The sequence below is a fragment of the Bos javanicus genome, chromosome 15, assembly GCF_032452875.1.
Source record: "Bos javanicus breed banteng chromosome 15, ARS-OSU_banteng_1.0, whole genome shotgun sequence".
NCBI lineage: Eukaryota > Metazoa > Chordata > Mammalia > Artiodactyla > Bovidae > Bos > Bos javanicus.
The window spans coordinates 16,210,751-16,235,396 of record NC_083882.1 but is presented as its reverse complement, the minus strand read 5'-3'; the positions used below and the strand labels follow the sequence as shown (position 1 = coordinate 16,235,396).

The following is a 24,646-nucleotide window of genomic DNA, read 5'->3' as shown; positions in this document are numbered from 1 at the left end:
AGGGGGCCTGGGGTCGGACAGCGGTTGAGGAACTAGAACCCACATGCCGAACTAAGAATTTACATGTCACAACTAAAGATGAGGCATGGCACTAAGACCCAACACAGCCAAATAAGTAAATAAATAAATTTTTTTAAAAAAGTAATATTGCAGTTGTTCAGTCACAAAGTCGTGTCCAACTCTTTGCGACCCCATGGACTGCAGCATGCAGGCTTCCCTGTCCTCCACTATCTCCCAGAGTTTGCTCAAATTCATGTCCAGTGAGTTGGTGATGTTATCTAACCATCACATCCTCTGCCACCCCCTTCTCCTGCCTTCAATCTTTCCCAGCATCAAGGTCTTTCCAAATGAGTTGGCTCTTCACATCAGCTGGGCAAAGTATTGGAGCTTCAGCATCAGTCCTTCCAATGAATATTCAAGGTTGATTTCCTTTAGGACTGACTGGTTTGATCTCCTTGTAGCCCAAGGACATCATGTCTTCTCCAGCATCACAATTTCAAAGCATCAATTCCTCTGCACTCAGCCTTCTTTATGGTCCCAGTCTCAAATCCATACCTGACTATTGGAAAAACCACAGGTTTGACAATATGGAACTCTGTCAGCAAAATGATGTCTCTGCTTTTTAATATGTTGTCTCAGATTGTCGTAGCTTTCCTTAAAGGAACAAGCGTCTTTTAATTTCATGGCTGCAGTCACCATCCACAGTGCTTAACATCTCTCTCCCTTAATCCCCTCATAAAGTCGCACTTGCTAATTTTGGCAGTGAATTATATTTGTTGTCATTCAGTTACTCAGTCATGGCCAACTTTTTGTGATCCCATGGATGCAACATGTCAGGCTTTCCTATTCTTCACCATCTCCCAGAGCTTGCTCAAACTCATGTCCATCAGGTAAGGGATGCCATCCAACAATCTCATCCTCTGTTGTCCCCTTCTCCTCCTGCCTTCAATCTTTCCCTGGACCAGCATCTTTTCTAATGAGCTGGCTCTTCACATCAGGTGGCCAATGTATTGGAGCTTCAGCTTCAGCATCAGTCCTTCTAATGATTATTCAGAATCAATTTCCATTCAGATTGACTGGCTTGATCTCCTTGCAGTCCAAGAGTCTTCTCCAGCACCATAGTTCAAAAGCATCAGTTCTTCAGAGATCAGCCTTCTTTATGGTTCAACTTTCACATCCATACATGATTACTGGAAAAACCATACACTTGACTGTATGGACCTTTGTTGGCAAAATAATGTCTCTGCTTTTTAATACACTGTCTAGGTTTGTCATAGTTTTTCTACCAAGGAGCGTCTTTGGATTTTGTGACTGCATTCACCATCTGCAGTGACTTTGAACACATGAAAATAAAGTCTGTCCCTGTTTCCATTGTTTCCACATCTATCTGCCATAAAGTGATGGAACTGGAGGCCATGATCTTTGTTTTTTTAATGTTGAGTTTATGCCAGCTTTTTCCCTCTCCTCTTTCACCTTCATCAAGAGGCTATTAGTTCGTCTTTGGTGTCTGCCATAAGGGTGGTGTCTGCCCTAAGGGTGGTGTCAACTGCATATGTGAGGTTATTGATATTTCTCCTTACAATCTTGCTTCCAGTTTGTGTTTCATCTAGCCTGGCATTTCACATGATGTATTCTGCGTATAAGTTAAATAAGCAGAATGACAACATACAGCCTTGATGTACTCCTTTCCCAATTTGGAACCAGTCTGTTGTTTCATCTTTGGTGTTAACTTTTGCTTCCTGATATCCATACAGGTTTCTCAGAAGGCAGGTAAAGTGCTCTGGTAGCCCCATCTAATTAATAATTTTCCATCATTTGTTGTGATCCACACAGTCAAAGGCTTTAGAATAATCAATGAAACAGAAGTAGATGTTTTTCTGGAATTCTCTTGCTTTTTTGATGATCCATCAGATGTTGGCAATTTGATCTCTGGCTTCTCTCCCTTTTCTAAATCCAGCTTGAACATCTGAAAGCTCTCAGTTCATGTACTATGGAAGCCTGGCTTGGAGAACTTGAGTATCACTTTGATAGCATGTGAAATGAATGCAATTGTGCGATAGTTTGAACATTTTTTGGCATTACTTTCTTTGGGATTGGAAATGAAAACTGACCTTTTCCAGTCCGGTGGCCACTGCTGAGTTTTCCAAATTTGCTGGCATATTGACTGCAGCACTTTAACAAACAGTATCATCTTTTAGGATCTGAAATAGTTTAGCTGGCATTCTATCACCTCCACTAGCTTTGTTCACAGTGATGTTTCCTAAGGCCCACTTGACTTCACACTCCAAGATGTTTGGCTCTAGGTGAATGATCACACCATTGTGGTTATCCAGGTCATTAAGATATTTTTTTTGTATAGTTTTTCTGTGTATTCTTGCCACCTTACTTAAAATCTTCTAATTCTGTTAGATCCATACCATTTCTGTCTTTTATTACGCCCATCTTTGCATGGAATGTTCCCTTGGTATCTCTAATTTTCTTGAAGAGATGTCTAGTCTTTCCCACTCTATTGTTTTCTTATGTTTCTTTGCATTGTTCACTTTGGAAGACTTTCTTATCTCTCCTTGCTAGTCTTTGGAACTCTGCATTCAGGGGGGCGTATCTTTCCTTTTCTCCTTTGCCTTTTGCTTCTCTTCTTTCCTTAGCTATTTGTAAGGCCTCCCCAGAAGGCCATTTTGTCCTTTTGAATTTCTTTTTTCTCGGGAATGGTTTTGATCACTGCCTCCTGTACAATATCATAAACCTCCATCCATAGTTCTTCAGACACTCTATCAGATCTGATCCCTTGATTATCACTTCCATTATACAATCATTGGGGATTTGATTTAGGTCATACCTTAATGGCCTAGTAGTTTTCCCTACTTTCTTCAATTTAAGTCTGTGTTCGGCAATAAGGAGTTCATTATCTGAGCCACAGTCAGCTCCTGGTCTTATTTTTTCTGACTACATAGAGCTTCTCTATCTTATGCTGCAAAGATATAATCAATCTGATTTTGGTACTGACCCAAGAAAAAGAAATGCAAAAAAGCAAATTGGCTGTCTGAGGAGGCCTTACAAATAGCTGTGAAAAGAAGAGAAGCGAAAAGCAAAGGGGAAAAGGAAAGATATAACCATTTGAATGCAGAGTTCGAAAGAATAACAAGGAGAGATAAGAAAGCATTCCTCAGTAATCAATGCAAAGAAATAGAGGAAAACGATACAATGGGAAAGACTAGAGATCGCTTCAAGAAAATTAGAGACACCAAGGGAACATTTCATGCAAAGATGGGCTCAATAAAGGACAGAAATGATAAGGACTTTACAGAAGCAGAAAATATTAAGAGGTGGCAAGAATACACAGAAGAACTGTATAAAAAAAGATCTTCATAACCCAGATAATCACGATGGTGTGATCACTCACCTAGAGCCAGATATCCTGGAATGTGAAGTCAAATGGGAATTAGGAAGCATCACTACGAATAAAGCTAGTGGAGGTGATGGAATTCCAGTTGAGCTATTTCAAATCCTGAAAGATGATGCTGTGAAAGTGCTGCACTCAATATGCCAGCAAATTTGGAAAATTCAGCAGTGGCCACAGGACTGGAAAAGGTCAGTTTTCATTCCAATCCCAAAGAAAGGCAATGCCAAAGAATGCTCAAACTACCACACAATTGTACTCATCTCACACACTAGTAAAGTAATGCTTAAAATTCTCCAAGCCAGGCTTCACCAATACGTGAATCTTGAACTTGCAGATGTTCAAGTTGGTTTTAGAAAAGGCAGAGGAACCAGAGATCAAACTGCCAACATCTGCTGGATCATTGCAAAAGCAAGAGAGTTCCATAAAAACATCTATTTCTGCTTCATTGACCATGTGAAAGCCTTTGTGTGGATCACAATAAACTGTGGCAAGTTCTTAAAAAGATGGGAATACCAGACCTCCTGAGCTGCCTCCTGAGACATTTGTATGTGGGTCAGGAAGCAATAGTTAGAACGGACATGGAACAACAGACTGGTTCCAAATAGGAAAAGGAGTACGTCAAGGCTGTATATTGTCACCCTGCTTATTTAACTTATATGCAGAGTACATCATGAGAAACACTGGGCTGGAGGAAGCACAAGCTAGAATAAAGATTGCTGGGAGAAATATCAATAACCTCAGATATGCAGATGACACCATCCTTATAGCAGAAAGTGAAGAACTAAAGAGCCTCTTGATGAAAGTCAAAGAGGAGAGTGAAAAAGTTGGCTTAAAACTCAACATTCAGATAACTAATACCATGGCATCCAGTCCCATCACTTCATGGCAAATGGATGGGGAAACAGTGGAAACAGTGGCTGACTTTATTTTTCTGGGCTCCAAAATCACTGCAGATGGTGATTGTAGCCATGAAATTAAAAGACACTCCTTGGAAGAAAAGTTATGACCAACATAGACAGCATATTAAAAAGCAGAGACATTACTTTGTCAACAAAGGTCCGTCTAGTCAAGGCTATGGTTTTTCCAGTGGTCATGTATGGATGTGAGAGTTGGACTATAAAGAAAGCTGAGCACCAAAGAATTGATGCTTTAGAACTGTGGTGTTGGAGAAGACTCTTGAGAGTCCCTTGGACTGCAAGGAGATCCAACCAGTCCATTCTAAAGGAGATCAGTCCTGGGTGTTCATTGGAAGGACTGATGTTGAAGCTGAAACTCCAATACTTTGGCCACCTGATGCGAAGAGGTGACTCATTTGAAAAGACCCTGATGCTGGGAAAGATTGAGGGCATAAGGAGACCAGGACAAAAGAGGATGAGATGGTTGGATGGCATCACCAACTTGATGGACATGGGTTTGGGCGGACTCTGGGAGTTGGTGATGGACAGGAGGCCTAGCGTGCTGCGGTTCATGGGGTTGCAAAGAGTTGGACATGACTGAGTGACTGAATTGAACTGAACTGATGTCCATATGTAGAACCATCTCTTGTGTTGTTGGAATCGGGTGTTTGCTATGACCAGTGCATTCTCTTGGCAAAACTCTGTTAGCCTTTGCTCTGCTTCCTTTTGTATTCAAAGACCAAACTTGCCTATTACTCCAGGTTTCTCTTGACTTCCTACATTTGCATTCCAGTCCCCTATGATGAAAAGCACATCTCTTTTTTAGTGTTAGTTCTAGAAGGTCTTATAGTTCTTCATAGGACCTTTCAACTTCAGTTTCTTTGGCATTAGTGGTTGGGGCATAGGCTTGGATTACTATGATACTGGTTGAATGGTTTGCCTTGGAAACGAACAGAAACCATTTTGTTGTTTTTGAGATTGCCCCGAAGTACTGCATTTCAGACTGTTTTGTTGACTCTGAGGGCTACTCCCTTTCCTCTAAGGGATTCTTGCCCACAGTGGTAGATATAATGGTCATCTGAATTAAATTTGACTATTGCTGTCCACTGTAGTTCACTGATTCCTAAAATGTCGATGTTCACTCTTGCCATCTCCTGTTTGACCACTTCCAATTTACCTTGATTCATGGACCTAACATTGCAGGTTCCTATGCAATATTGTTAAAAGCATCAGACATTACTTTCACCACCAAACATATCCATAACTGGGTGCTATTTCTGCTTTGGCTCAGCCTCTTCATTCCTTTTGGAGGTATTGCTCTGCTCTTCTCCAGGAGCATATTGGACACCACCAACCTGGGGAGTTCATCTTTCAGTGTCGTTATCTTTTTGCCTTTTCATACTGTCATGGGGTTCTCAAGGCAAGAATGCTGCAGTGGTTTGCCATTCCCTTCTCTGATGGACCACGTTTTGTCAGAACTCTCCACCATGACCCGTCCATCTGGGGTGGTCCTACACGGCATGATTCAGTTTCATTGAATTACATATTTCTATTTAATTATATATATTTTGTATTGTGCCCTCCAGAAGGCATGCCTTGGGAAGAGATAGTGTAGTGTGATAGGGTGGAAGAAGAGTGGTCATCTTGAAATAGTATAAAGCAATTAAAACCGGGGCCTATAAAGAGTTGTATAGGTTATAGGAAAAGTGTAAGTTAAACAATCAGTTTACAAAATAGTATATAACATACAATGCAGAGAAATGGTTACTACTCGTGCTTTTTAAAAAATATTTTCACATTTTTAAAGTAAAATTTAAAACACATATGACATAGTTAGCCAAAAAAAATAGATAGACAAGACTCTAATCACAGTTCTGTTACTTATAACTGTAACTTTAGGCAAGTTATTTAAGATCTGTGAGTCTTAACAATAAATATGAAGAGCTCAGAAGTCTGCTGTGAGGATCAAATAGAAAAATGCATATTAAGTACACAGACTAATGTTTGGCAAAGAGAATATTATTCAAATATTATTTTCATTTCCATCTCCTACTAACAATGCTTTGTGCAAATCTAGTAGTCAAAAAAGAATGGAAGGCTCCATTAAAATACTTTTTGCTATCTGAAATAGATCAATGTATGAACATGAATATGAATGGCTAAAATTATATTGAAGACTACATGGTAAAGAACAGTACTCTCTAGGAAGAGATCTTGAGGAATCAACTTATGATAACAGTGCCCATGTTTTTTGTTGGTATGATACTGTATTTTGCAGAAAAATGGCTTCCTAAATATGTCAATGCTCTTATTCCCTATTTGCCATAAATAAATTATATTATAAGGCAAAAGGGGCTTTGCAGATATGATTAAGTTAGGGATCTTGAAATGGAAAGATTATCCCAGGTTATACAGGATATGACAGAAAGGTCAGAGTCAGAGAAAGACTGGAAGATCCTATACTGGTTGGCTCTGAAAGAACCACAAGCCATGGAATGCAGGTGACTTCCAGAAACTGAAAACGGCAAGGAAATGGATTCTCCCTAAGAGCCTCAAAAAAAAGCAGGCCTGCTAACATCTAGATTTTAAACCCATTTCATATTTGTGACTTCCAAAATTATGAGACAATAAGTGTGTTATTTTTAAAGCACTAAGTTTGTGGTAATTTGTATATACACAGTAAAGCTCAACAACATATTGTATAATTTCCAAGATGAACACACTGTCACAAGCAACTCTTCTCTCATTGAAGGATGCAAAAGGTACAACCTACACTCTTGCTAGAGTTATTAGTCAGTAGGCACTGCCAAGGCTCCATTATCAAAGTACATGTACATTTAGTACTCCCCTTTTCCTGCCCTGACCAGCAGGAGTGAAAGAAGTTGGAACTTTGGTACCACCCATGAAGAGTACTGACAGAATTACAGCAAAAAAATTTATTGATCATAGAAAAACAGTAGTATTTGTTTTCCCCTTTAAACATTCCAGTCTTTAATCCTGACTTTCTATAATTGTCCTCATATTTAAAGATCCCAGGGTAAACTCAAATTTCCCTTGAGGTGGACTTTGCTTAGTTTCGAAAGTCAAATCGAAGATGTCTTACATGTTTTTCAACTGCTACAGTTATCAAAGAATTAAATTTCAAAATCCTAATAAAAAGTTGAGAAGAATTCATGTGACCTCTCTATAAACTGTCTTGAGAATTAAAAAAAAAAATCTTGTGAAAAAAGATCACTTTCTTGACAACTTGCGTGAACATCACGCAACCCCTCTGCAATTAACATTCAGATGTTTTTCCCTTGCATATTTTCATGAACTTCACACTACACTGAAAATAAATTAAAAAACCTAGAGCAAGTAGACAAAATAGACATTAAGAAAAAGTTTATACTCACACAAATAAAAACATAAATGAACAGAGAGTTAGAATGAATTATAAATAGGCAAATCTGTACTAACAGCTAAGAATCTACTATGGGAAAAAAATCACCACCCCAACACACATACAAAATACTTCATGAACTAAGGAGATGGGATAGAGGGCTGCTTTTTTTCTGGACGTAGAGTTTTTTTAAAAGAAGCAAAATGAGATTTCTTCGGAATTAAAATAAAGTTAAAATAGATCAAGATTGTTCACTTCATGCTCAGAAACATTATCATGTTAAAAAGACACTGGAAAGCTTACCTTTGTAAAAAGTGACCTGCTTTGAAATTATTCTTGGACTCAAGTTCTCGTCACAATTCCATCCACATAATTATTAAATCCTAAAGCTAAGAGGGACTTCAAGAGGTCATCTAGTTCATTCCCAAGCTGCTCTGACTTGGATAAACAGTCTCAGATAAAACACTATGTGGTGATTTAGAAAAGAATCCACTTCAAAGTTAAATATGTAATAACCATTGCAAGAAGAATTTGTATGTGTTTCTTACTGGTTAAGTGAAAATATTAACCTCCAGGAACTTATTTCAGCTATATATTCAGATTAAAATAAATAAACTTGCAGTAGATACTAGATTGTTGTTGTTGTTCAGTCGCTAAGTCATGTCCTATTCTTTGCGACCCCATGGACTGCAGCAGGCCAGGCTTCCCTGTCCTTCACTGTCTCCTGAAGTTTGCTCAAACTCATGCCCATTGAGTTGGTGATGCCATCCAACCATCTCATCCTCTGCTGCCCCCTTCTCCTGCCCTCAATCTTTCCCAGCATCAGGGTATTTTCCAATGAGTCGCCTCTTCGCATCAGGTAGCCAAAGGACTGGAGCTTCAGCATCAGTTCTTCCAATGAATATTCAGGGTTGATTTGCTTTAGGATTGATTGGTTTGATCTCCTTGCTGTCCGAGGGATTCTCAAGTCTTCTGCAGCACCACAATTCAAAAGCATCAATTCTTCAGCCCTCAGCCTTCTTTATGGTACAACTCTCACATCTGTACATGATTACTGGAAAAACCACAGTTATGACTACAGCGACCTTTATTTGCAAAGTGATGTCTCTGCTTTTTTTATACACTGTCTAGGTGGGTCACAGCTTTTCTTTCAAGGAGCTTTTCATTTCATGGCTGCAGTCACCATCCACAGTGATTTTGGAGCTGAAGAAAAGAAAATCTGTCACTATTTCCATTGTTTCCCCATCTATGTGCCATGAAGCAATGGGACCGGAAGCCATGATCTTCATTTTTTGAATGTTGAGTTTTATGCCAGCTCCTTCACTCTCTTCTTTCACCTTTACCAAGAGGCTCTTTAGTTTCTCTTCTCTTTCTGCCATTAGAGAGGTATCATCTGCATATCTGAGGTTGTTGGTATTTCTCCTGGAAATCTTGATTCCAGCTTGTGATTCATCCAGACTGGCATTCTGCATAATGTATTCTGCTTAGAAGTTAAATAAGCAGGGTGACAATATATAGTCTTGATGCATTCCTTTTGCAATTTTGAACCAGTCTGTTGTTCCAAGTCAGGTGCTAACTGTTGCTTCTTGACCTGCATACAGGTTTCTCAGGAGGCAGGTAAGGTGGCCTGGTATTCCCATGTCCTTTAGAATGTTCCATAGTTTGTTGTGATCCACACAGTTAAAGCCTCTTCATTCTTTCTGGAGCTATTTCTCTGCTCTCTCCCAGTAGCTTATCAGGCACCTTCCAGTCTGGGGGATTCATCTCCTGGTGTCATAGCTTTTTGCCTTTTCATACTGTTCATGGGCTTCTTGAGGCAAGAATACTTTAGTGGTTTGCCATTCTCTTCCCTAGAGCGACTAGATGGCTTACCAATAAAATACTGCATATATAGTAGTTATCATGGAGTTCATATATGTTGACTTATATCTATCAATATATATACTTGTTTTAAACTGATTTTAAGTTCAAAGACATTCTAAAAGATCTATTATTTTTTATTCCCCCTACATGTTTTCTATTTTTGATATCATATTTTACATCTTTATGCCTATCCCTTAACTGTTTACTTTAGTTATACTTAATTTTATCATTTTTGTCTTTTAACTTTTCTAATAATTCAGTTTAAAAAATACTTATTTGGCTGCATTGGGTCTTAGCTGCGGTATGCAGGATCTTTGCTGCCATGCACCCAGGGCTCTCCAGTTGTGGCATATGGGATTTGTCACCCCATGGCATGTGGGAACTTTGTTCCCTGACCAGGGTCGAACTTGCATCTGAAGGTGAATTCTTAACCACTGGACCATCAAGGAAGTCCCTCTATAGTTCTTCTTTTTGATATATATATTTTTTAACCTTCTTATTTTATACTGGGATATAGCTTATTAACAATGTTGTGATAGTTTCAGATGAACAGCAAAGGGACTCAGCCATACATATACATGTATCCATTCTTCCCCAAACTCCCCTCCCATCCAGGTTGTCATGTAACACTGAGCAGAGTTCCATGTGCTATACAGTAGGTATTTGTTGCTTATCCATTTTAAATACAACAGTGTGAATACATCCATCTGAAACTCCCTAACTATCTCTTCCCCCCAGCAACCATAAATACATTCTCTAAGTCTGTGAGTCTCTTTCTATTTTGTAAGGAAGTTCTTTTGTATCATTTCTTTTAGATTCCACATATAAGGGATGTCATACAATATTTCTCCTTCTCTACCTAACTTACTTCACTCAGTATGACACTCTCTAGAGTAGGAGGGTTCCTTTCTCGCCACATCTTCTCCAGCATTTATTTTTGATGATAGCCATACTGCCTGGTATCATTTCTTTACTATTATTTAACTTCTCTATGGCTGTTTCTTAAGCTATAAGATAGGGGAAAAGAGTTGGGTAGTTCAAGAAATAAACATATAAATGGCCTGGAGCTACTAAGCACTTAATAAATGTTTGCTCTAAGGCTATCGTGATAGGTGTTTTAGATAGATATATATATCTCCTCTTTTGTGAAATGTTTTATCAAGTCCTTAGTCCATTCATTAGGTAAGTTTTAAGGGGCTTTTCTATCGATACTTACAAGTATTTTAAATATTAACAATATTAACCTCTGTCTTATCTGCCCCAGTTAGTGAAAGAGAAGAGATTTAACATGAAATCAATGACATCTGCTAACTTTGTGGGCTCTTCTCATCTAAGTTTAAAAGGTATCCTTCTTTCAGAAGTCTAGACAAAAATACAATTCTATTGTGTTCTAAATTATTGTTAAAACCTAATTCTAATTTTGTTGTATACTCTGAAGCCTTGACTTTAGCAGGGAGCAACAGGAGGGGGTAGATGTTAGCTGTGTGTTTTTGTCATATATGGCCTTTATTATTTTGAGGTATGTTCCCTCTATGCCCACCTTCTGGAGAAATTTATCATAAATGAGTGCCAAATTTTATCAAAAGCTTTTTCTGCCATCTATTGAGATGATCACATGGTTTTTATTTTCAATTTGTTAATGTGGTATATCACATTGATTGATTTATGAATACTGAAACATTCTTGGAATTCTGGGTTAAATCTCACTTGATCATGGTATATGATCTTTTTAATGTATTGCTGGATTCAGTCTGCTATTATTTATTGAGGATTTTTTCATCTATGTTCATCAGTGATACTGAACTCTAATCTTTTTTGTGATATCTCTGTCTGGTTTTAGTATCAGGTTGATGCTGGACTCATAGAATGAGTTTAGAAGCGTTCCTTCCTCTGCAATTTTTTGGAATAGTTTCAGAAGGATAAATGTTCAATAGAATTCAGCTGTAAAGCCATCTGGTTCTAGATTTTTGTTTGCTGGAAATTTTTAAATTACTGACTCAATTTCAGTACTCGTAATTCGTCCATTCATCTTTTCTATTTGTGCTTGGCTCAGTTTTGGAAGATTATACCTTCAAAAGATCCCAAACAACCGAAACAATCTTGAGAAAGAAGAACAAAGCTGGAAGAATTATGCTCCCTGACTTCAGACCATACTGTTTAATACAAAGCTACACCCATCAGAACAGTTTGATACTGGCATTGAAAACAGACACAGATCAATGGAACAGACTAGACAGCCCAGAAATAAACTCACACACCTACGGTCACCAAAAAGAACCAAGAATATACAATGAAGAAAAGACAGTCTCTTCAATAAACAGTGCTGGGAAAACTAGACAGATACATGTAAAGAAGTGAAATTAGAACATTCTCTAACACCATACAAAAAATAAAAGTCAAAATGGATTAAAGATCTAAAGTTAAGGCCAGATACTATAAAATGCCTACAGGAAAATAGAGAACATTCAGTGACATGAATCACAGCAAAAGTTTTTGTATCCATCTCCTGGAGTATATTAAATAAAAGCAAAAGTAAACAAATGGGACCTAAGTAAATTTAAAAGCTTTTACACAGCAAAGGAAATTATCAACAAAATTTAAAGACAACCTACTAAATGGGAGAAAATTTTTGCAAATTATATGACCAATAAGGGGTTAATCCAACATACATAAACAGTCAATACAACTCAATATAAAAACAAACAAACAACCTAACTAAAAAGGGGATAAAAAAACTGAATACACATTTTACCAAGGAGGAAATGAAGATGGCCACAGGCATATGAAAAGATGCTCAAAATCTCTAATCATCAGGAAAATACTAATCAAATCCAAAACCACAATGAGATATCACCTCACACCTTTATGGCTACTGCTAAAAATAAAACAAATAACAAAGTCGGCAAGGATATGAAGAAAAGAGAACACTAAAATGCTATTGGTGGGAATGTAAATCGGTGTAGCCACTGGGCAAAACAGTGCAGAGGTTTATTAAAAAACTCAATATACAGCTACCATGTCACTCAGCAATTCCTCTCCTGGGTATATATATCTGAAAAAAACAAAAACACTAATTTGAAAAGGTATATGCATAGAATGTTTATGCTGTTGTTCAGTTGCCAAGTCATGTCCAACTCTTCACAATCCCATGGACTGCAGCACTTCAGGCCTCCCTGTCCCTCATCATCTCCCAGAGTTTGCCCAAGTTCATGTCCATTGACTTGGTGATGCCATCCAACCATCTCATCCTCTGTTGCCCTCTTCTCTTTCTGCCTTCAATCTTTCCCAGCATCAGGGTCTTTTCCAATGAGTCAGCTCTTTGTATCAGATGGCCAAAGTACTGAAACTTCACAGGATCACCATCAGTCCTTTCAATGAATATTCAGGGTTAATATCCTTCAAGATTGACTGGTTTGATCTCCTTGCTGTCAACGGGACTCTCAAGAGTTTTCTCCAGCACCACAGTTGAAAAGCATCAATTATTCGATTTTTTATCATCCAATTCTCACATCTGTATATGATTACTGGAAAGACCACAACCTTGACTATACAGACCATGACGGCAAAATGATGTCTTTGCTTTTTAATACACTGTCTAGGTTTGTCATGGGCCTTCCTGGTGGGTCAGGGGTAAAGAATCTGCCTGCAAGGCAGGAGATGCAGGTTCGATCCCTGGGTGGGGAAGATCTCCTGGAGGAGGGCATGGCAACCCACTCCACTATTCTTGCCTGGAGAATGCCAATGACAAAGGAGCCTGGTGAGCTATGGTCCACTGGGTCACAAAAGGTCAGACACAACTGAAGCAACTGAGCACTGTTTGTCATAGCTTTCCTTCCAAGAAGCAATCGTCTTCTAATTCCATGACTGCAGTCACCATACACAGGGAGGTTAGAGCCCAAGAAGAGGAAATCTTTCACTGCTTCCACCTTTTCCCCTTCAATTTGCAATGAAGAGATGGGACCAAATGCCATTTTAGTTATTTTAATATTGAGTTTTAAGCCAGCTTTTCCACTCTCTTCTTTCACCCTCATCAAGAGGCTCTTTAGTTCAACCTCACTTTCTGCCAGTATAGTAGTATCATTTGCATATCTGAGGTTGTTGATATTTCTCCTGGTAACCTTGATTCCAGCTTGTAAGTCATCGAGCCCAGCATTTCGTATAATATACTAAGCTAAGCACATCATGTATAAGCTAAATGAACAGGGTGACAATACACAGCCTCGTTGTACTCCTTTCTCAATTTTGAACCAGTCCATTGTTCCATATAAGGTCCTAACTGTTGCTTTTTGACCTTCATACAGGTTTCGCAGGAGACAAGTAAGACGATCTGGTATTCCCATCTCTTTAAGAATTTTCCACAGTTTGTTATGATCCACACAGTCAAAGTCTTTAGCATAGTTAATAAGACAGAAGTAGATGTTTTGCTGGAAATCCCTTGCTTTCTCTATGATCCAGTGAAAGTTGGCAATTTCATCTCTGGTTCCTCTGCCTTTTCTAAACCCAGTTTGTACATCTTGGAAGTTCTTGTTTCACGTAATGCTGAAGCCTAGCCTGAAGGATTTTGAGCATAACTTTACTAGCATGGAAAGTGACTGCAAGTGTCCAGTAGTTTGAACATTCTTTAGCACTGCCCTTCTTGGGAACTGGGATGAAGACTGACCTTTTCCAGTCCGGTGGCCACTGCTGCTGCTACTGCTAAGTCACTTCAGTTGTGTCCGACTCTATGCGACCCCAGAGACGACAGCCCACGAGGCTTCCCCATCCCTGGGATTTTCCAGGCAAGAATACTGGATTGGGTTGCCATTTCCTTCTCCAATGCGTGAAAGTGAAAAGTGAAAGGGAAGTCGCTCAGTCGTGTCCAACTCTTAGCGACTCCATGTACTGCAGCCTAACAGGCTCCTCCATCCATGGGATTTTCCAGGCAAGAGTACTGGAGTGGGGTGCCATTGCCTAGGTTTTCCAAATTTGCTGACATATTGAGTGCAGCACTTTAACAGCATCATCTTTTAGGATTTTAAACAGCTCTGCTGGAATTCCATCACCTCCACTAGCTTTATTGGCAGCAGTGCTTCCTAATGCCCTTTTGACTTCACACTCCAGGATGTCTGGCTCTAGGTGAGTTATCACACCATTGTGGTTATCCGGGTCATTAAGATCTTTTGTGTAGAGTTCTTCTGTTTGTTCTTGACATCTCTTCTTGATCTCTTCTGCTTCTGTTAGGTCTCCACCGTTTCTGTCCTTTACTGTGCCCATATTTACATGAAATGTTCCTTTGAAATTTCCAATTTTCTTGAAGAGATCTCTAGTCTCCTTCATGGTCACTGCCTTGTCATGTTGAAGGGGCTTGCATAACTCTATGAAGCTATAAACCATGCCATGCAGGGCCACTCAAGATGGACAGTTTCTACTGGAGAGTTCTGACATAATGTGGTCCACTGGAGGAAGGCATGGCAAACCACCCCAGTATTCTTGCTATAAGAACCCCATGAATTGTATAAAAAGCCAAATGTTCATCAGTTCAGTTCAATCACTCAGTCGTGTCTGACTCTTTGCAACCACATGGATTACAGCATGCCAGGCTTCCCTGTCCATCACCAACTCCGGGAGCTTGCTCAAACTCATGTCCATCAAGTTGGTGATGCCATCCAACCATCTCATCCTCTGTCATCCCCTTCTCCTCCTGCCTTCAATCTTCCCTAGCTTCAGGGTCTTTTCCAACGGTCAGTTCTTCACATCAGATGGCCAAAGTATTGGAGTTTCCGTTTCAGCATCAGTCCTTCCAATGAATATTCAGGACTGATTTCCCTTAGGATTGACTGGTTGGAAAATGTTCATAGAAACATTATTTACAATAGCCAAGATATGAAATCATCTTAAGTGTCCATCAACAGACGAATGGATAAAGATGTTAAAAAGAACAGAATTTTGCTATCTGCAGCAACATGGATGGACTTGGATGGCATTAGGCATTATGGGAATTGAAATAAGGCAGAGAAGGACAAATACTATATGATATCACTTATACGTGCAATCGAAAAAATACAACAAACTAATGAATAAAGGGGAAAAGAAGCAGACATATAGATATAGAGAACACACTGGTGGTTACCAGTACCAATGAGCAGGGGTGATGGGGTGGGGGAGTTGAAGGTACAAGCTATCATGTGTAAGATAGGCTCAAGGATGTATTGTATAACATGGAGAAAACAGCCAATATTTTGTAATAACTGTAAATGGAAAGTAAACTTTTAAAATTGTATTAAATTTCTTTTTAATTTTTAAAAAGAGAAAAGACTTATAAATGGTTTTACTTTTGAATTAAAACTGTCTCCAATAATGCAGATTTCAATCTTTTGTCTGGGATATAATAAATGTAATATAATAAAGGTAATAAAGGATATAAACAGGGAGATTCTATTAGCCACATGTATCAGGAGTCTGGATTTCCAAAAGAAATGCGAGAGAAATATTCTAGTGATATCTTCTATAATAAGGGTCAGCAAAATTTTAAAAACTTATAAAAAACTTTTTAAAACCTATAGTAAAAGTTTTAATTTAAATAAAATAATGTGGGCATTGCAGATCATAAAATTTTTATTGTAACTCTCAATTCTGCCCTTGTAGCATGAAAGCAGCCCAAAACAGTACTTATACAAGGATATATCTATGTTACTATAAAACTTCATTCACACAAACAAGGCAGCAGGCTGGATTTAGTACAAAGAATGCAGTTCCCAACTGTTGCACCAGACTATAAGCTACAAAAAGTCTTTGCTCTGCTTCATTATGTATAAATGTACCTAGAACACTGCCTGGTAAATAGCAGGCACTCAAATATACATTCATATAATACTCTTTTCATAGGAAAAGAAAAAGAAATCTATAGTTCTATTATATATCTATTCCATTTAATGTATATTTCTAGAAAAGAAGGAGGTCAATACAGAAGTACTCAACTTAAGTGCTCCTTCAATTTAAAACTTGACCTGAAAATCAAGATTAAACTATGAAGCATGATTAGTAAAGACTATAAAAGAAAAATGTATTCATAATCTAACTCAACTACTATTTTAAAGGAACATAACAGTGAACCTATGTATAAGCCCTCCCTGCCAAAAAAAGGAACGAGAAAGAGAGTTTTTTTGTGTGTGTGTGTAATAAAGTTTTATTGAAGTATAAAGGAGATAGAGAAAGCTTCTGACATAGGCATCAGAAGTGGGTAGAAAGAGTACCCGCCTGCTAGTCTTCAGCTGGATGTTACACATCTGCACAGATTAACTCAAGAGACGCAGGACAAATGGATTAAAGTCCTACCCATAGCTTTAATGAGGGCTCAAACTACCCCCAAAAAGGAGGGACTGTCCCCCTTTGAATGTATTTATGGAAGGCCTTTCTTACGCACAGACATTGTTATAGACCCTGAAGCCTTGGAATTAACTAATTACGTAACTCAGCTCTCAGCTTTTCAACAGACATTAACAGAACTCCGGGAGACGACTCCTGACCCAGCCTCCGAGTCAAGCAGGCCTCTATTTGAGCCAGGAACTGAGGTCCTCATAAAAACATTGGGATCTGGGGGGCCATCCCTCGAGCCTCTCTGAGAAGGTCCTTACCAGGTTATTCTTTCCTCTCCCACAGCTGTCAAAGTGCCAGGAACTGATTCGTGGGTACATCATACTCGAGTTAAGAGGTGGCACCCTGACCAAAATTAAGTGACTTCATTTTATGTCTTTACTTTCTATGCTCTGACTTTGTACCTTTTAGATGGGCCTGATAACCTATGTGAGCTTACTTCTGCTGACTCCAAATATCCTGAGTCTGCCATTGGATCCTCAAGACAATATCTTCCTGTCCTGGGCTCACTCCTATGCTGCATTCCACAATGGGTCTAACTGCTGGGTCTGCGGAGCGCTCCCCTCTTCGTCAGTGGAAGCCTTCCCCTGGTGGACATCCCCACTTCAAGGAAAAGACTTTCTCCAAGTCTGTGAATACCTTTGACAACAATCACATGCGATGCCTCTTCTTCATCTGATGACATCTACCAACCCTAAAATGGACTGGAGCAACACTTTGTACTCTAACTATGGACATAATGTGACTTTTAGTTTTGATTCTGGTTGTTTTGTTCTTGCTGTTTGCTCCCTGCATCTGTAATTGTATAACTGGATTTGTTTCTAGCCGCATGAAAGCTTTTAAGTTACAAATGGTTGCTCAAACTCCTGCTACTGCTGTAGCTTCCTCCAGCTACTATTTGGGGCCCCTGGATCAGATATCCTCAATATGAGGATTAGGAGAATATGCTGCCTCACCAATTTAGGGACCACGCCCCTTGTCAGCTCGGAAGTAGTTATGGAATGAGAACGACGCCCCTTTTCCCTAGGCAACATAATTCTCCTAAAAGAAAAGGGGGAATGAGAGGGTAACAGGCAGGAAGGCCAGGGTTCTCCAAATGGAGGAAATAGCCTGCAAGTGTCAGACATTTTTATCTCTCTTAAGCGGCAGGAGGAAACAAACTAGCAATATTTTTTCCTTCCCTATACAAATTTAAAGGGAGGTTTCTCTTAAAATACTGTGTTGCCATAATGACACCTAGTTTCACCTGAAGTTAGCTATTCTTGAGCCTAGAGATAACCAATGCCTTTTTCTTATGGAAATGTCTGTCTTAAGCTATGCTAATGTACTATGCCTTTACCCCAAACTCTGTCTCCAAGTAGGTTCTGCCTCTTGGTTTTAAATTCAAAACAGGATCTTTAGGAAAGACCAATGTTTTTCTCATTACAAATTCAGTAACAAGAAAGCATCTTTCCTCACTTGTCCCACAGAGGCTGACAATCTCATAAGAACTTTCACGGCTGAGAATCTCATAAGAAGAATTTTCACGGCAGTCTTATGGCTGTCATAACCAATTATAAGTACTACTGCAGAGGGCCGGAAAATCAGGAATAAATATTCATATAAGCCACTAGACAAATAAGGATTTGCTAGACCAGGTAAGATGAAAATAATTTCTTCTTCATTTATAGAATTATATGTACTTCACCTTTGGTCACTGAGCCAAATGGTCTCTTTCTCAAATAAGATATGGAAATTACAAAGATTCTAACAGTAGGATTATTTCTTTTATTAAGAAAAAGTAATACTTACAGACTTTCTGATGTCTTTTGAAGACAGATCAATCAATTTCTTGTTTATAGACCATTCTTCATCAGATTCCATTATGGCTTTCTAAGAAATAGCCATTTGTTAATGAAAATATACAAGTAAATACAAAGCAACAGTTTAAAAATAAAGTAATACAGTGAATCAGCTATAGGGTATAATATACATGTTAGGTCATTATTATGAATGAATTAACCCTTTAATTTCTGTTACTTAAAATTGGAATTTCTTGATTTCATACAAGTCTGATCTTCACCCAAATTTATTCTATATTACTTATTCTATATTCCTGTATATAAAAATTCACAAATTTCCTACTCCATTCATAGCATGTGTGCATGCTTAGCCTTTCAGCTGTGTCTGACTCTTTGTGACCCCATGGACTATAGCTTGCCAGGCTCCTCTGTCCATGAGATTATCCCAGCAAGAATACTGGAGTGGCTTCTATTTCCTCCTCCAGGGGATCTTCACAAACCAGGGATCAAATCCATGGCTCTTGCATCTCCTGCATGGGAAGAAGAGCTGTTTTTTTTTTTTTTATTGGAGGCTAATTACTTTACAAGAATACAAGTAAAGTAATGCAAAAAAAAAAAAAAAGAAATGCAAAAAAGCTAAATGGCTGTCCGAGGAGGCCTTACAAATAGCTGTGAAAAGAAGAGGAGCAAAAAGCAAAGGAGAAAAGAAAAGATATACCCAGTTGAATGCAGAGTTCCAAAGAATAGCACGGAGAGATGAGATAAAGCCTTCCCCAGTGATCCCTGCAAAGAAATAGAGGAAAACAATACAATGGGAAAGACTAGAGATCTCTTCAAGAAAATTAGAGACACCAAGGGAAGATTTCATGCAAAGATGAGCTCAATAAAGGACAGAAATGGTATGGACCTAACAGAAGCAGAAGATATTAAGAAGAGGTGGCAAGAATACACAGAAGAACTGTACAAAAAAGATCTTCATGACCCAGATAACCACGATGGTGTGATCACTCACCTAGAGCCAGACATCCTGGAATGTGAAGTCAAATAGGCCTTAGGAAGCATCACTACAAAGCTAGTGGAGGCAATGGAATTCCAATTGAGCTATTTCAAATCCTGAAAGATGATGCTGTGAAAGTGCTACACTCAATATGCCAGCAATTTTAGAAAACTCAACAGTGGCCACAGGACTGGAAAAGAATCCCAATCCCAAAGAAGGGCAATGCCAAAGAATGCTCAATGAGTGCACAATTGCACTCATCTCAAACGCTAGTAAAGTAATGCTCAAAATTCTCCAAGCCAGGCTTCAACAATACATTAACTGTGAACTTCCAGATGTTTAAGAAAAGGCAGAGGAACCAGAGATCAAATTGCCAACATCAGCTGGATCATCAAAAAAGCAAAGAGAGTTCCAGAAAAGCATCTATTTCTGCTTCATTGACTATGCCAAAGCCTTTGACTGTGTGGATCACCACAAACTGTGGAAAAGTCTTAAAAAGATGGGAATACCAGCCCACCTGACCTTCCTCTTGAGAAATCTGTATGCAGGTCAGGAAGCAACAGTTAGAACTGGACATGGAACAGACTGGTTCCAAATACGAAAAGGAATACATCAAGGCTGTATACTGTTACCCTGCTTATTTAACTTATATGCAGAGTACATCATGAAAAATGCTGGGCTGGATGAAGCACAAGCTGAAATCAAGATTGCCAGGAGAAGTATCAATAACCTCAGATATGCAGATGACACCACCCTTACAACAGAAAGCAAAGAAGAACTGAAGAGCCTCTTGATGAAGGTGAAAGAGGAGAGTGAAAAAGTTGGCTTAAAACTCAACATTCAGGAAACTAAGATCATGGCATTCGATCCCATCACTTCATGGCAAATAGATAGGGAAACAATGGACAGTGACAGACTTTATTTTTTGGGCTCCAAAATCACTGCATATGGTGACTGCAGCTATGAAATTAAAAGATGCTTACTCCTTGGAAGGAAAGTTATGACCAGTCTAGACAGCATATTGAAAAGCAGAGACACTACTTTTCAAACAAAGGTCCATCTAGTCAAGGCTACGGTTTTTCCAGTAGACATGTATGGATGTGAGAGGTGGACTATAAAGAAAGCTGAGCACCAAAGAATTGATGCTTTTGAACTGTGGTGTTGGAGAAGACTCTTCGAGAGTCCCTGGGACTGCAAGGAGATCCAACCAGTCCATCCTAAAGGAAATCAGTCCTAACTATTCATTGGAAGGACTGATGCTGAAGCTGAAACTCCAATACTTTGGCCACCTGATGTGAAGAACTGACTCATCTGAAAGGACCCTGATGCTCGAAAGATAGAAGGCGGGAGGATAAGGGGCTGACAGAAGATAAGACGGTTGGATGGCATCACCAACTCGATGGACATGAGTTTGAGTAAACTCTGGGAGTTGGTGATGGACAAGGAGGCCTGGCATGCTGCAGTCCATGGGGTCACAAAGTGGACACGATGGAATGACTGAACTGAACTGAATTACAATATTATGGTGGTTTTTGCCATACACTGACATGAATCAGCCATGGCTGGACATGTGGCCCCTGGCTTCAAACCCCCCTCCCACCACCCTTCCCATTCCATTCCTCTGGGTTGTCCCTGTGCACCAGCTTTGAGTGCCCTATTTTATGCCTCAAACTTGGACTGGTCATCTATTTCACATATGTTAATATACATGTTTCAACTCTATTCTTTCAAATCTCCCACCCTCATGGCAGGTAGATTCTTTACCACTGAGCCATCTGGGAATCCCATTCCATTCAGAGACATCAACTCAAATAAATTCAATTTGCTTTATTGCTCTTCTTTGAAATATAAGAAATTATTTATGTACTTTCTGGTAACCAAATACTTGAACTATTTCTGGTTACAGAAAAAAGGAGCAAAACTGTATGGGAAAAAAGACATAGAAATGGAATTATAAGTCTTATCTAAGCTAATCAATATGTCTAATATGTATTATAAAAAATATGTAATAGAAAGAAGCACTAGGGTGATAAGTATAAAATACTCTCATTTTATAATAACAGCACTATAATGAAGCAAATTTAAATGTGAAATTAACATTCAAATAAGCATAGTATACAGCTATTTCCTATTTAAAAGACATGTGTTTCTTGTGTTGACACTATAATGTAGTACATTTGATAGACAATTGAAGCCAGATCAAATAAATACATCTTTAATGATCATATAAGAGTTAGTATAGGAAAGTGATATATCATTCTGCTAAAAGCTGAGACTTCTGTCACCCACCATTGAGCAACAGTAGCTGCTTATGTTGTGCCCTATATACTTCAATACTTACATTCATAATCTAGTACTCTACTGAGGAAGTATAAGAGAAAAAGAAAAGACACTGAAGAAAAGCATAATAATCTCTTTCTCAATTGATTTTGTTTAACACAGGACTGATACAGAGTTGCAGATTATCTGGCTTGTCTGTATTTTAATAGCATGACATTTCAAAGCAAATAATCAGATTGTTTTTCAAAATTTCTACAGGAAAAGTAGATTTTCACCACCTCAGCAACCTTAATAGGTTTTATAATTCTTTTTTAAAAATAATCTTTTTTACTGGGATTTGTAGTCCATATTAATTAAACTTTACAATCCTACACTGTCTAAACTTTGCAAGTTCCTATATCATCTCAACAAAACATTATCTTTTTTAAATGTAGATGTTACTATTCCATATACGTTCTACATTTACAAATTTATATTAGTCTATAAATTATACTGCACTCAGGTCAGTATTAAACAAAGGTTATTTAGCTAAACCTGCCTGAACATTATGGGCTTTTCTAGTGGGTCCATGGTAGAGAAACCACCTGGCCGAGCAGGAGACCCCTGGAGAGAGAAATGGCAGCACGCCTCTGGGAAATCCCACTGATAGAGAAGCCTGGCAGGCTATAGTCCATGGGCTCGCAAAACAGTGAGACACAGCTTAGCGACTGAGCACACACGGATGCATGCTTGAACATTATAATGAAACCTAATTGTTTAAGAACTCTAATCATTTATTGTAATGTTCAAAAATGCACGGCAAGGTTACATTTTAGTTTCTTTTTACAAACAGCATGATGAAATATTAAATACTAAAACTTACAGCAATAACTTATCTCAGCAATTGTAATTTATACTGTTTGCATATAACTATCTCTGACTCTGATGAACTTCAATGGTAAGTTTTCTAGAGTTATGACTATAATTTTGACTTGAAAGTACTTCAAGGTAAAACTCTGATTTTTCATTTGAGAAATTAACATAGAAATTACAAATTACTATTTGATACTATATTCACACTTACAAATAAGCATGCTTTTAAAGGTCAAAATTTCAAATTTATTTCTTCAAAAATTTAAACAGCAGAATTTTTTGTGCTTTACATCATTTCTTAATGATATAAAAATTGATAAGTATATAGGATAAAAATATCAGAATAAAGATAACTGTTTTCAAAACCATAATACAATAAAAAATAAATATGTATGTAAAGATTATTATAAATACCTTAAAATAAATGGGAGCCATATCACCCACTTCCTTTGGGAGAGGAATACATTCATAAACCATATGGTACTGTTTCTTCATGTTCATATTCGTTTCTAAAAAGATACAGTCCAATCCTTTCTCTTCAAACATTTTCACCAATGATTTTCTAAACATCTGAAGAAAGCAAAATGGCTAGGTAAATAAAGCAATGATAGGAGATTCAAAATATGAAAACAATAAAAAGTGTAGCAAATTCTTTAAAAAAAAAGAAATATTAAACAATGTTGGAATTCTATAATGTTACCTTATAGTTACTTTACTTTCTAAATCTACCACATTTCACATAGTTAAGCAACATTTTTTTTAACTGAAACTCACTCTGCTCAGTATTATGTATATATCACAAACAGTTTCAGTAAACTAATAAAAGGAAGTGATAAAATCAAAATTACATGGTAAATTACATAGAACTAACAGTAAAAGCATATAAAAACATCCAAAAACCAAAAAAAAAAGTACTCTGAGCAGGTAGGCATCCTTAAATTCAGTGAGACAAGCAGAATTCACTTCCAATTATTTTTCTGACCTCAAAGTAACTTCATTTGCTGGTTCCCTTTATATGTGTGCTGATCCTTCACTTGCAAATTTTCATTCAGCATAATTTCCTCGAGATTCAACCAGGTTATGTTAAGACCCTGCCTAGTTACTGCCACGTGGAGACAGCAGTTCAGGTTTGCCACTGAAGCCTCTCTTGCCACCCAAAACAGGGAAAGGATACAAATTACTGCTGGGTAGGGGGTGGGAGTTCTAGATTCCCATGAGGTCTCCTCTGACTATTTAATACTGATCCCTCATCACTATTCAATTTTCCAATCCTTTTATATATAAACAAGAGCAAGTAGGGAAAAAAAAGCAAATAATGGTAATTTGACATGAACTAAAATGCTACCTAATAAGCAACAGATAGAGGATTCACTAGTCATTTCTAACCACAGCTAACTGTAAGTTCAGCATAGTCTCTTTACTTCAGATAATTTGCTGCTGAAGTCTTAGCAAATACCTATGATCTCATGGTAGGTGACTGTTAGCTAAATCATTATAGATGATTATAGACAATCGGTTCCCCTTTCAAAAATTGTCTGACTTTGGTATTATACTTTCTAAAATCACATTAATGGAGACAATGTACATACAATATAGTTAAATTATGATAAAATAATAATAAAATATAGGTATAAATATCTATATGATAAAATCAATCATTTAAATTTTGTACTTCCCATGCCTCCAATCTGTTATCTGTATATAAAAATGCTTCCCCCTAAAGGCTGTGTTCACTAAATTGTATCATTTTTTTCTGCTTGAGCAAACAAGAAGACAAAACTCCCCGTATCTCTGGGACTTAAGTGGGGCTGTGTTTAGTTCTGGGTAATGTATATGGAAATG

At 38.1% G+C, this 24,646-nt stretch overlaps 1 protein-coding gene across 5 annotated transcripts in view; it reads right to left on the bottom strand.

The window, feature by feature from the left end:
• CWF19L2 (CWF19 like cell cycle control factor 2) overlaps positions 1 to 24,646 on the bottom strand; it is a 140,355-nt gene that overhangs the window by 5,434 nt on the left and 110,275 nt on the right. For all 5 annotated transcript variants that reach the window (XM_061440191.1, XM_061440194.1, XM_061440193.1 and 2 more), the window contains 2 exons: positions 23,219 to 23,374; positions 18,686 to 18,766 (listed from right to left, as the gene is read on the bottom strand). In XM_061440191.1, coding sequence (XP_061296175.1) covers positions 18,686 to 18,766; positions 23,219 to 23,374 — 237 coding nt within the window. The remainder of the gene's footprint in view (positions 1 to 18,685; positions 18,767 to 23,218; positions 23,375 to 24,646) is intronic.